The following is a 17,175-nucleotide window of genomic DNA, read 5'->3' on the forward strand; positions in this document are numbered from 1 at the left end:
ACTATATAGATCGGGCAACTGTGACACAACAAGAATTTTTACTTCAACCTCAAAACACACAACGCAGACAAGGAACAATAATGGCAGTTTCATTTGTGACCGTTTTCAAGTGTGACCTGTGGTGCATTGCGCATGTGCGAGGCAAAACTAATGTCAGAGTTTGATACATGGACTTGCAAAGCCCTAGCACAATTACATAGTGCCACAGGCCACACTTGAAAATGCCACATCGTCCTTAAAAAACGATAATGGGCGTTAAACATAAATAACCAACTGCTTGCGCCTTTGTATTGCCGATATATACAGATTTTATTCAAAAAATATTAATTAGCTAAAATGTATCAACATCAGACTCAATCGGGATTTCTTCGATTCAATAATTGCAATGATATTTTAGGTCACCTGAGACGAAGTCTCAAGTGACCTATTTTAATCGCCTTTTGTCCGTCGTCTTCTGTCGGGCATCTGATGTCCCTAAACAATTTACATTTTCGACTTCTTCTCCAAAACTGCTGAAGCAATTTCACTGAAATCTTGGCCGCAACCCCAACCCCCCTCCGACCCCACCCCTCATGCAGCTGTGAGAGGGGCCAAAAGGAGTTAATTTTACTAAAATTTCAAAATCTTTTTCTCCACTCACACATATTTTTCTTTACAAAATTTGTGACTAATATTTTCTTAAGTCTCATATTTCCTCTTGCGAAGGGGGTTAAGTTTACAATAGTTTATACAGAAACAAACACATTATTTGGCATTATTTGGTCATTTGTAATAAGCAATGAGTCAAATGTTGTCAGAATTATCAGCATGAGATGGCCATTCAATCCTATTAACAAACTTTCAACGATTGACCTCAGGAGCTTTAGGGGTGGGGCCAAAGGGGATAAAAAATCTTCTTCTGAAATTCCCGAAAAGGTAAAATCAAATGCTCTTCATAGATTAAAAGGTCTGAAGGTCCTTTACAAAAATTATGAATTATTTGACCCTATGGTCTGAGATTTACCCACGGGGTGGGGTCAAATCTACTACAGTTTATATTGGAAAACACATTTATGAGCATAATTTGCTCAATTTTCATATGAAATGAGTAAAACTGGGTTAAAATAATTTGCCTGAGATAGCATTTCAACATCATATCTAAATTGGTTCTGGAAGACCCTCAGGGGCAGAGGGGCGGTGCCAAAAGGAGTCAAAATGGCTAATATTTCAAAAAATCTTCTGATGAATTCACAGATTTTATTGAACCAAATACTCTTCATAGATTAAAAAGTCAAATTTATAAAATCATTGAGTGACTTCGAGGGCCCGGTGGGCCAGTATATAGTGTTTGTATGTCTTTGTTTCATTAATCTGTATCCGAGCTCACGTAACCGTTATAAGGGTTCATGGAGCTCCTGTTTAATATGTCTTGTGTGTGTTTTTACCAGAATGACGTCACAGATATCAATACAGTTCCTTTTCTGTATACTGCTTCCTGTAGCTGCATTTAAAGCAGCCGTGTATGAACATGCTGTGATATTCCCGCCACAACGGTCACGTGTGTTATCACGTGACGCGTCCTTGTCGGTGATGAAAAATAATCTCGATGTTTACAGGGAACAATGCATGGAAGCAGCTGTTCAGGTAACTAATATAGATCCAACATGATAACAATCCAGATGAACATTCTCACTCCCGATCTGAAAAAAAATGTTGTGGGTACATGTTCTTGTCAGCTCTTAGCCAGTTTTCCTGAAGTTACACGTACATGTGGTAGCACAATCTGATGCGATACTCGAGAGGACCAAGAAAGTATTTGCTTTGAAACACAAAATGTACATAGCAAGTGGCATTTTATACCTTTAAAACTTTTTCTTTACAGAAAGCCCAGATCATTGTGTTTCCTGAGTACGGTCTGTATGGACTTGGCTGGACAAGACGAACCATCGCGCCTTACCTAGAGTTTGTACCAGATCCTTATACCAAGTCCTGGGTTCCGTGTGATGACCCCTCTCGATATAACAACACGGACGTACAACGCCAGCTCAGTTGTATGGCCAAGAACAGCTCCATATACCTTGTTGCGAATATCGGGGCCAGACAACCTTGTAGTGGATCTGACCTCCACTGTCCGTCTGACGGACACTTCCAATTCAGTACAAATGTTGTGTACGATTCCAATGGTAAATTCATCGCACGATATTTCAAGCAAAATCTGAATTTTGATGAACTTTTCTTCGACCGACCCTCAATCACAAACTACACAGTGTTTACCACGCCTTTTGGACGTTTCGCAACTTTTTCCTCTTACGATATAATGTTTCAAAATCCTGCCATAACAATGATAACGAAAATGAACGTGACAAATATAGTCTACCCTGTAGCATGGAAAATGGAACTACCCCTGTTGGCTGCTATCGAGATTCATTCAGCTTTTTCAGAAGGTATGCACGTGAACCTAATGGCGGCCAATCTCCATTTGCCGTCCATTGGCTACCTAGGGAGTGGCATATATTGGCCATCTGGTGCGTCCAATAATGAAGTGTACTATAACAACATGTCGCTAAGTAGCGGAGGGAAGCTCCTAGTTCAGGATCTTACTCCGGTAGACTCCAATATCCCAACTAAATATGCAACATTTCAGAAACATAATTTACCACAAAACAACGTCAACGAAAGATCTACGACCAGAGATGACGAGTTCCAGGCAGTTATGAACCATGATTTATATACATTTGTTCCTTTTACTAAAGGATATGGACACTACAAGGTTTGTCAGAATACATTATGCTGTCAGGTATTTTTTCAAGGAATGTTCGAGAACGTATTATATGCTTTAGGTGCGTTTGATGGAATGCATACATACAATGGACACTATCCTCTTCAGGTTTGCACATTCGTACCGTGTATCAATGGATCCATCGCCAGCTGCGGTCATTCGTCCGTCCATTCTATCGGCTTTATAAGCACGATGACATTCTCTGGAAACTTCTCAACCAATCGATACGTCTTACCGGAAGTACTTGTAACACGTGACAATTCCACATTAGACATAGTTGGACTCACCTGGCTGTATCAAGGGTCACTCGTAATAGATGTAGGCGTACCTGGTTCACCAGTGTCTATATCCATGTACGCCATTGGGGGTCCATAACCAGAGCATATTTGTATATGAATATATGATTCTGCCTTTTTCTGTCTATAATTGGAGACTAGTAAACTATGTTGTGTTAATCGAGCTCTGATAAGTAAAATTGATAACACTACCGGCAAACGCACGACAGGTTTTTCTCCTTCATTTACTTTGGAAGTTTGGTCATATTGGTAACTTTTGTGGTGACTAGGTGGTCAGTAAAATCTATATAATAGCCAGTAATTCGAGTACACCACTGATATTGGAAAGCCAGTTATTACTCCATGTTGATTTTTCCAATGCTGAAATGAAATTGCACACAAGCTTCACTAAATGACAGACATTGATAGTTTTATAGATTAAGTTTTTTGACTGTTGACTCTCGTATCAAAGCGAGTATGTGCATAAGTTATTATCAAAATTAAACCTTAAAAATAAGACGCGGCTTATTCTTAAATGAACTAACTTTCGAGAGTATTTTTCAGCAGTGTTCAAATACGGCTCGGCTTATTTACGAGGTTTTCATATATTTCTTTGTTTGAGTTAACTCCCTTACTTTTCCCTTTTCAATTGATTTGTTATGGTATTTGGTTAATATAAAATATCCTTGTCTTTAATATCAATCAAGGACAATGCAAGCAACTGAACATATTTTATGTTTCCTTAAATACGTGCTAAAGGTTCGCACGCATTTTTTTTTTTTAATTATTTTTCATGCCTTTCCCAACTGTCGTAGAAACATGCATTTAATTACTGATACATGATTATTACTTACAAAGTATAATAGGTTCTATGTGTTTACAGAAAAATATACACTGTCAAGAAACCTAGAACGTCATTTATGGAATTCAACTAAATGTATACCATTTTACATTATGTACTTGGTTGCTTGAAACAGGCTTACTCTCAGAAATGGTTTATTTCGGAATCGTGCTTATTTTCGGGGCATTTTTTACCGTAGGTACAGGCTTATTTTCGAGGCCGGCATATTTTAAAGTTTTTAGGGTATCACACCAGTATCTTAAATTCAAATTATCGTGTAATAATCAACACAGTACTTTGACAGTCATCATATGTACATGTTATGCCTAGCAATTAATTTTATTTGCAAATCTCGCAATTTTGTTGTCAACATTTTATCTTTCACCAATAACTACTTATATACTGCTACTTCAGTGTGAGAAGACACTCAAGGTCACACCTCGCTGTGACTGCTGAGTTTGGAATACCCGAAATATCCATTAAAAGTTGGCGAACTTGTAAAGCTATCATTCTGCTTTGAGAAAAAACACAGTAATGTGTAAATTATGTAAGAAGGAAACTGACAATATAACGGTGCAATATCTAGTCCAGTTTTTTTCACTATTCAAAATTCGCGATGTATTGTTAGATTATTTAGTAAACGTATTAGACGTATCGAATTACGAAATACGACCATATGCCAGACGATAGACAATGTATTATGCATATATACTTTGTTGTTTTGATTTAATATAAACAATTCTATGGTTAATGTAAATCTGTACCAAGAGGAAATAAAGGAATTCTATGTATACATGTAAATGCTACTCCACTGAGAAAACAAACCTAGATATCTGTTATCGTATATTGCTCGTCTGAACATTATGAATTGTGATAAAGAGGCCGATAATATACAGTGTAAGTTCAGAAATCGTTATCTTTACCGACTTCAGCTGTTGTATTATTATCTCAGAAACAAGCATCAGGTAAGTCTTTCCTCCGTAACCTACTTTTGTACGTGTTAATGAACACACGAATGGACACAGGTTAATATAGTATTGTTCCACATTAAGTACATGTATCAAGTGTGTAATATGAATCAACCCAACTGACGAAAACAAACGTTTGCTTATGAAAACACTATGAATACAATATGAATACAACGGTTCTCGTGCATCGATCAGCTAATTTCATGTCAGTTTTATATCAATAAAAAATAGTACCCCCCAATATTTTAATGTATTTATAAATCTTTAATGAAGTGTTTCTTGGTATAGACTCAACAAATGTTTACTTTAATAAGTCAATCAAATCTTATTTTAACTATATGTTTTGTTTATCGTTTGTCACTTGCAAAAAAAGTCGACTGGAAGGCGGAAGCTTGAAAACGCGACGTTGTGGAACAACTTTGTCATCCAGCTGTTCCATTAATCTCGTTTCTCGTTGTATATGGGTGTCATGATTTTAAATATCATATAATAACCTTTAAATAATTTTTATTTTCATAAATTATTCTAATGTAAATATATGCAATGAAGGTTTTTTCTAATTTTCATAGCGGCTATGAATAGCAGGAGCTATCTACATATCATCCGAGGAGCGCTAACGCTTCTGCTATTATGCTTATGCAACGTAAAGGGGCTACTTTGTAAAAAAAAGAAACACATGGCTTTGTTTACATTTTGACGTAACATTACGTGTATATTACTGTTTTTCATAGAATTTGGGGAAAATGTAAACAATACATATATGTTTTATATTTATATATGATACATACATTTTGAAAATTAACAATTGTATAAAGAAACGGGAAAAATATCCCGACCGGGGCGACGTGCAGCGCTTTCATTTTTGTTAAAAATTATGGATGTCAAATGTAAACATTACCTCTGTGTCTGTGTCCTACGATCGAGTCTTTGGGGTTGACGGGCGTGAGACCCTCTGACAGAGCTAGGTCAGTTATAAACATATTCTCTTGTGTTTGTTCTTTGACTAAGAATTCAATCATGTGTATTATATAAAACATGCACCGCTAGTAATCCACGTGTTGACAGTCACACGTCACCACAAATACATTGTATCCATCGAACACAAGTGAAGTTGTTCCATCTATAGATGGCGATAGATCTAAGCGTAGATTATATAATCACATGGCTCCGAAGGATGTAATATCGTCAAGTCAGACGACAATCTCAAACAAATTTAGCTACTTGAACATCGGTGTTTTGACAACTTCGGAAAACTCATAGTGTGTAAGCGTGCGTCAGCCTCGCCTCGCTTCACAATAACGGTCACCGAGTTCACACATGTGGCCGAGTACAAACACTTTATGTTATTACGCTATATATTAACTTTTAGCAAAATTGAATACCTATTTGAAGTTCTGATATGATTAAATAAAATTATCACTGAAATTTACTCTGTTTGTCATGTTTATTTACATTAAAATATCGAACTTTTTTTCGTCGCGGATAAATAATTCTATCTTACGTGAAGAGTCATCATTTGCTGTTCAATTGAGTAAGGTCCTCCCACTTTTGACCGACTTTTATTGAATAATTACGTCACTTTCAAATGACGATTTTATTGCATGAAATATAAATGAAAAGTCGTGTGAGTGGAAATATAGGGATTGGATTTCATTTTTATGTTAACCATGCTTGTATGGAGTAATTCCTCTAAGAATATATTCAATATGGGGCGCTAACGCGTCCCATAGAAAATATTCTTAGAGGAATTGCTCCATACAAGCATGGTTAACATAAAAACGAAATCCAATCCCTACATGATACTAAATTCCCTTGGTTTGTAATATAACAGTAACGCTATATACGACTATGTTGTTATTACAGAAAATATATCTACCGAAAAAATATACTATGCGATCTTTGTTGTATTGTATTGAATTTTGCTTTTAACATTTAGGATGAAGTTGCAGATCCCAAGTCTGTTGATCTTCTGTGTGCTTATTTACTCGTCAGACGCATTCAAAGCAGCCGTATATGAGCATGCTGTCATTTTACCGCCACAAATATCACGTGTATTATCACGTGACACAGCATTGGCAGTGATGAAAACGAATCTCGATGTTTACAAAGCCAAATGTATGGAAGCTGCTGCTCAGGTAATATTTAGATATTTTTGAAGTTTTGTTCTTCCTGCATTAAATAAACATATCGTTCATATGATTTGAGAGTTTGACAATTTAGAAGAAAATACCTGTATATAAACAAGATAACGGCCCATATTTCCAATAACATATTGCATCAACTTATTACCTTACACATGCATCGTTATAGGCCTTGAAAATGTGATTATAAAATCATGAAATTAATATGCACATTTTATTCACAGAAAGCCCAGATCATTGTATTTCCGGAATACGGCCTTAACGGGCTTGACTTGACAAGAAAGACCATCGTGCCATTCCTGGAGTTTGTTCCAGACCCTGAGGCGATGTCTTGGAATCCGTGTGATGAATCCGAGAATAACGATACTGCCGCACAACACCAGTTCAGTTGTATGGCAAAGAAAAGCGCTATATACCTAGTTGCTAATATCGGGGCCATGCTACCCTGTAAGGCATCCGATGCTAGCTGTCCCCCTGACGGACACTTCCAATTCAATACAAATGTTGTGTACGATTCCAATGGTAAATTCATCGCACGATATTTCAAGCAAAACCTAAATTCTGACGAAGTTTTCTTCGACCGACCCTCAATCACAAACTACACAGTGTTTACTACGCCGTTTGGACGTTTCGCAACTTTTTCCTCTTACGATATAATGTTTCAAAACCCTGCCATAACACTGATAAAGAAAATGAACATCACCAATATAGTCTACCCTGCAGCTTGGAAAATGGAACTACCCTTGTTGGCTGCTATCGAGATTCATTCAGCATTCTCAGAAGGTATGCATGTGAATCTAATGGCGGCAAACCTGCACTTGCCATCCAAAGGTTACTATGGAAGTGGCATCTACTGGCCATCTGGTACTTCCAATAATGAAGTGTACTATAACAATATGTCATTAGGAAGCGGAGGAAAACTTTTAGTTCAGGATCTTAGTCCCGTAGACATTGATGTTCATATTACAAACCCTAGGAAGAATGAAGTGCAATTTAAAACACTCCGCGTAGATTCTGTGAACAATGACAACCAATTTCAGGCATATATGAACCATGATTTGTATACCTTTATTCCTTTGAGTAACGGCTACGGAGAATACAAGGTTTGTCAAAATAATCTGTGCTGTGATACCTTATATGAAGGAATGTTCGAAAATACGTTGTTTGCTTTAGGCGCGTTTGATGGAATGCACACGTATAATGGACATTATCCTCTTCAAGTTTGCACGTTTGTTCCATGTGTGAATGGTTCGATCTCAAGTTGTGGTCACCCATCGGTCAAATCAGTAGGATATATGAGTAAGATGTCTTTTTCTGGAAATTTTTCCTCGAATCGGTACGTCTTACCGGAAGTACTTGTAACCCTTGACAACTCTACGTTGGACATAGTTTCTCGCACCTGGCTCTATCAGGAGTCAATTATAATAGATGTGGGTATCCCTGGTTCTCCCGTGTCTATTTCCATGTACGCCATTGGTGGCCCATGAGAATGAAAGTTATTTGTATTTTAGACGATTGATATAATGAATATTGTAAATTATGTTCCTTTGGAACACTTATGAGAAGTACAGACGTCGTTACAATGGCTAGAACCAACAAAGATCATTTGTGTGTAGTAAACGATACCATAAAAATAGATACCATCACACTATGGACACGCTGCTACTGACACAGGTTGAGTAGATTAACATAATTGCCGATAGGCCCTCAATTGTTGTAAAATTGCTAACAGCATATTTTTTCAGCATATTGTTTGGATCGTTTTTTCAAAGACATACCGTTGCAATGGCATACAACAGATGTAACGGCATAAACATGCAAATATAAATTTACTGTATATATGTAGGTATAACATTCATATGATACGTCATAACGTCTGGAGCTGCATCTTAAATTTAGACTTTAATCATAATGTTCAACATAAAAAAGTTGAGAGTCATCATGCTAAGCCATGAATATACTATATCTAAATATTGTCATATTGTTTCTTTTGAGACAGAAACTTTCAACATATGCCACATGATAGTGAGAAAATAAACACATATACATTGATACGTGTAATCTTATATCGTATGTCTAAATATAACTAGTAAAGATAAACTGTCCGATGATATTTAATATACATTTGGATACATACCCTGTACTTAGCCTCCGAATTGTAATCAGGATTGACTTCGTCGTTTGTGAAATGCTCCTGTGAACAGTCATCAGGTAAGTTTCATATCTATAGCAATATAATGATAGTTTTAAAACAGCGTTTCTCATAGAAACAATTCATTCTGTGCCACTTCCAACATCCCACGCTTAGTACCAAAACATTGTTTACAACGTATGTGCATGGGGTCTGATCTAATAGGAGATTGAATATGGTGAAATATCATAAGATAAATAAGAAACTGTTTCTGATTTAGACTTTGGGTGTACATGGTATAAAGGAATGTCATCTGATTATAAGCGCTATCAACAGATATAAACCGGTAGATTAGATAGATATAACCATTATTGGATTCATAATATAAATACGCTTGCGCATGTTATGACAATTGTTGTTTCGTGCACACGTGAAAATAAGTTAAGATATTACGGGATGACTATATCCGTGCGTTCCATTTGCAGATACAACTGGTACGAATCCGCTGTATCTGTAATGGAACGCGTCGTACCAGCCAAACTGTACCGGTACAAGTGGTTCGTTTTCAGAAGCGTACCAATTGTATCCAAGATGACGGACCCGAGATTCTTCATTTGTCACCGGAATGTTTTCTTTGTTGAAAACAAGACAGTGTGTATTTATATCCGATAAAATTACTTGGATCGTTTATTTCAATGTGTGCTGAAACTATCTGTGAAACTATCCATTCAGCCAGTGCCTCTGTCACCGTGAAAATACATTTCTTGTGTTTTGGTTGTTTATCCTATTGGATAATAAATGGAGAACTATCTAGGTATTATTCTTATATCCATTTCATCGTTAACACCGAAAATACTTAGCTTTTATATTCGAAGCGTATCTTTCATATGGGTGGTGCCGATTCACTTTAGTGCAACTGGTACGAATCCGCAAATGGAACGCATGGAATGATCACTTGTTAACGTGTTTTTGTAAATGATCCCTGCGTTGCTGGTCATCAGCGTACAATATAACAGTTAAAGGATTGTTCATGTATCCTGATTCTATATCATCACTCAGAACCAAAATACATAATTATAATATTCCCTATTCGCATTTCAACACAAAAACTCTACTACATGGCTGTGACAATTGTGATGAAGAAACAAGAGGCCCAAGGGCCTTAACGGTCATCTGACTATCTTGGCAATAGCTGTATAGGAAAATAATTAGATATGGTGTCATGGTAGCCATCTTCAATCTGGGATCAACCAGAGATATAACAACACTTTGACAAGATCATATCAGTCTCATTTCATGTTTCAAGTTTCAGTTAAATTGCACTGGTAGATCTTAAAAAGAAGTTCAAATGTGTTTTCAAGATGGCATCTGTGGCAGCCATCTTGGATCATCTGTGGCAGCCATCTTGGATTTTGGATCGACATAAAATATAACAACACTTGGTCGGGACCATGTCAGGATCATTTCATGCAGGTTTCAGCTTAATCACACTGTAGAACTTAAAAGAAGTTAAAAATTCAAGATTTTGGAATATTTGACTCTCGTGACTTTGAAAGTAGGTCAAGGTCATTCATTTCCACTACTTTGATAGCCCTTTATCTCAGCATGCTATTGACTAAATATGAATACCCTGGACCTTTCGGCTAATTAAAAGGTGTAGTTAAAAGATTTTAGCTTAATTGACCCTTGTGACCTTGAAAGAAGGTCAAGGTCATTCATTTTATAATTATGGTAACCCTTCATCCCAGCATGCCACCAGCAAAATATGAGTATCCTGGACTTTTGGGTTAGTTAAAAAAAATCGTTCAAAGAATTTAGCATATTTGACCCCTGTGACCTTGACATACGTCAAGGTCATTCATTTTCACAACTTTGGTAGCCCTTCATCCCAGCATGCTACAGGCCAAATATGAGTACCATGAACCTTTCGGTTAGTTAGAAAAAGTCATTCAAAGATTTTAGTCTATTTGACTCCTATATCTATGACCTTGAAGTGGTCAAGGTCATTTATTTTCACAACTTTGGTAGCCCTTATCCCAGCATGCTACAGGCCAAATATGAGTACCCTGGACCTTTCGGTTAGTTAGAAGAGTCGTTCAAAGATTTTAGCCTATTTGACCCCTGTGACCTTGAAGTAGTCAAGGTCATTTATTTTCACAACTTTGTAGCCCTTCATCCCAGCATGCTACAGGCCAAATATGAGTACCCTGGACCTTTCGGTTAGTTAGAAGAAGTCGTTCAAAGATTTTAGCCTATTTGACCCCTGGTGACCTTGAAAAGTAGGTAAAGGTATTTATTTTCACAACTTTGTAGCCCTTCATCCCAGCATGCTACAGGCCAAATATGAGTACCCTGGACCTTTCGGTTAGTTAGAAGAAGTCGTTCAAAGATTTTAGCCTATTTGACCCTGTGACCTTGAATACGTCAAGGTCATTCATTTTCACAACTTTGATAGCCCTTCATCCCAGCATGCTACAGGCCAAATATGAGTACCCTGGACCTTTCGGTTAGTTAGAAGAAGTCGTTCAAAGAATTTAGCCTATTTGACCCCTGTGACCTTGAAAGTAGGTCAAGGTCATTTTTTTCACAACTTTGATAGCCCTTCATCCCAGTATGCTACAGGCCAAATATGAGTACTTTGGGCCTTACGGTTATTGAGAAGAAGTTGTTTGAATGAAAAGTTTACGCGGCACAGCGGCGGACGACGGACGGTGCATGATGACCTAAAAATACATATTTATTGCAATGTATATCAGAATTCATATCTGAAACTAAAAGATTTTTTTAGATTTTTTCTACGGTGGTAGGTTGGGGAGATACACTAATAATATTATTAATTCATAATGTAATGTTAAATGTTAAAATATTTTGTCGATAATTGTACTATACCGGATTTGTTTGGAGATGGCTAAAATAGGCTTTGCCTTTTGCAAATTCATTTGCATATTATTTGCAATATATTTGTTGAAATGAAATTCTATATCAGGAAATAGTATACTCCCGAACGAAATAATGACCGAGATATCAATATGTCAATAATGTTACTGCACCGGCATATGGTCTATTTTCACCGGTGTAAGTAATATTGTATACATTGTAAATAAAGTTTTATCATGATTTTTATTAACAGGATGAAGATACACATCTCTAACCTGTTAGTCTTCAGTGTGGCTATTCACTGTGCAGACGCATTCAAAGCAGCCGTATATGAACATGCTGTTATTTTCCCGCCGCAAAGGTCACGTGTTTTATCACGTGACACGGCCTTGACAGTGATGAAAAAGAACCTCGATGTTTACGGCGAGCAATGTGTGGAAGCGGCAGCACAGGTAATATAGGACTTTCACTTATGTGTTATATTCCAGTTGTAAATTTTATAATCATAATTTTAAGATATATGTTTTTGATAATTAAAAAACCGTTTATTCCTCTGATATTTTTGTAGCAAAACTATCATTATGATTTACAGAAAGCCCAGATCATTGTGTTTCCTGAGTACGGTCTGTATGGACTCGGCTGGACAAGACAAACCATCGCACCATACCTAGAGTTTGTACCAGATCCTGATATCAAGTCCTGGGCTCCGTGTGATGACCCCTCTCGATATAACAACACGGACGTACAGCGCCAGCTCAGTTGTATGGCCAAGAACAGCTCCATATACCTTGTGGCTAATATCGGGGCCAGGCAACCCTGCAGTGAATCTGATCACCAATGTCCGTCTGACGGACACTTTCAATATAGCACCAATCTTGTGTACGACACAACCGGCAAATTCATTGCGCGATATTTCAAACAGAACCTAAATTCTGAAGAAGTTTTCTTCGACCGACCCTCTACTACAAACTACACAGTGTTTACAACACCGTTCGGACGCTTCGCAACTTTTTCCTCTTATGATATAATGTTTCAAAATCCTGCCATAACAGTGATAACGAAAATGAACGTGACAAATATAGTCTACCCTGTAGCATGGAAAATGGAACTACCCCTGTTGGCTGCTATCGAGATCCACTCTGCATTCTCAGAAGGTATGCATGTGAACCTGATGGCGGCAAACATACACTTGCCGTCGAAGGGTTACTATGGCAGTGGCATCTACTGGCCTTCTGGCACTTCAAATAATGAAGTTTACTACAACAATATGTCACCAAGCAGTGGAGGTAAACTCCTAGTTCAGGAGCTTAGTCCCGTTGACCCCGGCGTTCATTCCAGAAAACATTTGACAAATAACCAAAGGCTGTCACGTAAAACAATCCCTGTTGATTCTGTGACGAGTGACAATGGGTTCCAGGCGATGATGAACCACGATCTCTACTCGTTTGTTCCTATGAGTAAGGGATACGGAGAGTATAAGGTCTGCCAGAATACGCTATGTTGCATGGCTTCATATGAGGGACTGTTTCAAAATACATTATTTGCTTTAGGTGCGTTTGATGGAATCCACACTTACAATGGACACTATCCTCTTCAGGTTTGCACGTTTGTGCCTTGTGCCAATGGTTCGATTTCCAGTTGTGGTCAGTCAATGATCAAATCCATTGGCTATATGGACAAGATGTCATTCTTTGGAAACTTTTCCTCGAATCGGTACGTCTTACCGGAAGTACTTGTTACCCTTGACAACTCTACGTTGGAGATAGTTTCTCGTACATGGATGTATCAAGAATCCATTATCATAGATGTAGGTGTGCCTGGTTCACCAGTGTCTATATCGATGTATGCCATTGGAGGTCCATAAATCTGTTGTGTTGTTAATTCTACTGTATAGCGCTTTAGAGGTGTGGAGTCAACATTTTTTACGGATAATATCATTTATAAATTACACGATGTTATTTTTGTTTTGATATGCCCAAAGAAATTTATAAACATTCACTGGTATCTAAATTTTATGGAGTTCAAGTAAAACGAAAATATGCCTTAAGCCCAATACATCAACCAGTCACAAATCGTAGTTTCGTACCATAACCAATGTGTTAGTCATACTTATCCATCTGCTTGGAATTGCACTTAAATAATCTCATGATTATTAAATCATCAATTAATTACATATACAAATTATCTAGTAAAAATAAAATATATATACAGTATGGTGATAACTCCATCTACGTATTTATTTTAAGGAAGCAAATATTTTTAGTGCGTACCAGGAAATGGAGTGAATGTTTAAACTCTACTGATGAATCATAATATATTCATAATGTATTATATACAGCATAGTCGTGTGCGGGGATGTCATGCTAGGTCATATTAAACCCGTTTAATTATATGTTAATATGAAGATTATGACTAATTTTAATCCAAATGAACTAAAACGACCGTAAAGACTTATGTTCCGGAACATTAATTGTAAAAATATGCATTTTATAATTATTTGGTGTTTTGTTACCTTTATCATGATGTCATCATCTGCACAGATTTAATTTACCTTCACAGAGGCTCTTATTATGAACTTTATACTGCATAGAATAATAATTATTGCTTTCTAATCGATTGTTTGAGTTATACCTTGAATTGCTGCTGTAAACCAACGTATTTTTGTGGCAACTTATTTTTACATTTCCATTACAAAGGATTTTTCATGATTTAATTTTGTGATCTAGAGTGTCGACTTCTATCATTCCACTTACCCTTATTTGAAACATTCTTTTCACGATACGTATCGTCATGGAAATCCGCCAAATTTACAGTATAATGGATTCAGACCGTTAAATATTTTGAGAAAATGTAGTCTGATATTTCGACATTAATTTGATTTTTTATGTGGAGTAGAAGGTTTCCATCTGTTACTGTACTAGTATTACCACATATTAGTTTCTAAGTTGTGGAAAATATTTACAAAAAAAAAAAAAAAGAGAAGATTGTGTAACATAATGTCATGCTTTCTTCAGTTTTATTACTTAATGAGGGGATACATTTCAATATCGGTTATAAAGTTCCTACTGAGTTATCGTTGTGATGTCAGATTATATTTTGTCCTATTCAACATACGGTATCCATCATAGTAGTACCTGTCAATGCCAAAACTGTTTTGGTCATGATTTATGTTTTAATGTATACACACAATCATTGCTAGAGACGGACATTAAAGTCTCACAGCAAACTTTTAAGTTTTAACATCTCAAAATGATAAAACTGTAAATATGGAAGAGATTATATTAATGAACCTTGTTAAAATAAACAATCAAAAAGGTTGAAAACAATTGTTTTACTCTATCCAACATTTGTATCTCTATATGTATTTGTAAACCTTATGAAGTTAATTATTTAGTCAGTTTTGTTTGCTCATTTTGATAATTTTTTCAATACGTTGCATCCAAAATGGTATGCAACTCATTACGTAATACTTAAAGAGTGACGGCAGTATCATTAGAACGACAATCACTGTCTTCGTCATCAGCGAAAACTGATGAATACGGATTTGCAATGATATTGTATGATGTGATAATAATATGAAGGAATTTCAAAGGTGATCAAATACAGATCAGGCAGTTAATGACAGGAATACTGTGGAGTGTTAATTACATTAATTATTCTGAAATTGACATATTGACGTATGTATAATATCACTGTTTTATTTATGTATTATATACTGCCACTTCAATTCATCATTTAGAATAAGAAGAGGAAATCCGATAACAATAGATCATTTGACAAATACTGAACGAAGTTAATTGTTTTAATAACCGCAAAGTTCAAAACCTCAAATAACTATTTGTGTCTTAATTAGTATTAACTCATCTTGTAATATTTGCCAGTTCGTTGAGTTCACAGGATAAAAAATCAATTATAGTGGTTTTATTTTCTAATCAGACAAATATTCACAACAATATTGCACCGTATTATAAGAGCTCATTTGTGTTATATTCGTTCTAATGATTTCATCACAATTGTTTCATTTTTTCTTGTTTTTTTAAAGGTATAAACCTTAACCAAAGTTCCCAAAAGATATTAACTTACCATAAATACTATAGTTATTATAATTACAATTTTAAATAGACAAGTATAATAAAATGATCATTTGGATAACGCAGTTCGTCTTATATTTCCCGGCGTCGTCCTAGTTACCGTATAATTGACTATCACTACGCTACACGGTAAATGTGCGAAATTAACCTTCATGTACATAAATTGACACATGGAGTCCTGTATTTTATTTGGTTTTGTAACATTATTTTTTGATAAAATTTAACTTTTTAGAAAAGTAGTGGGCGTTGAAATATTTCTAAGAAGTCATTTTTGAAATATTATCTTAACAACAATGATACGGATAAGCCAACAGGATATACAGATGTGTAGGCTTACATGCCAATTCCATTGGGCGAAAACAAAATAAAACTTCGATGAGGAAAATATTATAAAATATTAAAATGTTCTAAATGACTCCGACAATCAACAATGCCTGTTTCAGTGACATCATTTGAGTAATCACTACAAAGGCTATATAGGGTTTAATATCTTCATTAACATGAAATTCCACTTGTGACGTCACATCTGTTTAATTTCATCAACTTCTATCATCAGGCACATCACCATGTACAACGATGTTCAATGTCATTAACAACGAGGGTTTTCCACTCATTCATAAATATTTATACTTCATGTTAACATTTTATGTATTAATAATTTTATTTTATTACAGTATAGTCCACACGACCGAAATACGCCAACGTACAAATCGTATTGTACATTGTAGCAATAGTTCATCGTGACGTTGTTTTTGTATGGTAATGTACATTTGATTATAAATTTAAATGAAATAATTAGTAAACAAACCTAAGCAATATGCATTAAAATGTGTTTTTAATATATATTAACTGCGTAAATATGAATATATGAGTACAACAGACGTCCTAGTCAGGAAGCTCACAGATTGAATAAAACAAAGTAAATAAACGCTTTTCACACGATATAATTATATTGTATTGCTAATAACATATCCAAATAAATGTATGCAGTAATTTTACCTATATATTTAACTTTTAGGTAATTATACATTATCGAAAAATGAACGTAATAGCATTAAAGGGCACCTGACTTCAAAAGAGGCGCGTTATTTTT

The 17,175-nt window shown here is 35.9% G+C and overlaps 3 protein-coding genes across 3 annotated transcripts; all 3 read left to right on the plus strand.

Moving 5' to 3' along the window:
* The first annotated feature begins 1,273 nt into the window (after nt 1–1,273).
* Nucleotides 1,274–6,228, plus strand: LOC138333349 (pantetheinase-like). The gene is made up of 2 exons (XM_069281681.1): nt 1,274–1,623; nt 1,862–6,228. Exons 1-2 carry the CDS (start codon nt 1,429–1,431, stop codon nt 3,131–3,133), a joined length of 1,467 nt encoding a protein of 488 aa, XP_069137782.1. The 5' UTR covers nt 1,274–1,428; the 3' UTR covers nt 3,134–6,228.
* A 457-nt stretch (nt 6,229–6,685) lies between these two features.
* Nucleotides 6,686–9,034, plus strand: LOC138333351 (pantetheinase-like). Its single transcript, XM_069281683.1, has 2 exons — nt 6,686–6,977; nt 7,208–9,034. Exons 1-2 carry the CDS (start codon nt 6,780–6,782, stop codon nt 8,468–8,470), a joined length of 1,461 nt encoding a protein of 486 aa, XP_069137784.1. The 5' UTR covers nt 6,686–6,779; the 3' UTR covers nt 8,471–9,034.
* A 75-nt stretch (nt 9,035–9,109) lies between these two features.
* LOC138333350 (pantetheinase-like) lies at nt 9,110–16,881 on the plus strand. The gene is made up of 3 exons (XM_069281682.1): nt 9,110–9,194; nt 12,245–12,443; nt 12,584–16,881. Exons 2-3 carry the CDS (start codon nt 12,246–12,248, stop codon nt 13,853–13,855), a joined length of 1,470 nt encoding a protein of 489 aa, XP_069137783.1. The 5' UTR covers nt 9,110–9,194; nt 12,245; the 3' UTR covers nt 13,856–16,881.
* Nucleotides 16,882–17,175: the final 294 nt, after the last annotated feature.

Source organism: Argopecten irradians, chromosome 10 (assembly GCF_041381155.1).
Source record: "Argopecten irradians isolate NY chromosome 10, Ai_NY, whole genome shotgun sequence".
Lineage (NCBI taxonomy): Eukaryota > Metazoa > Mollusca > Bivalvia > Pectinida > Pectinidae > Argopecten > Argopecten irradians.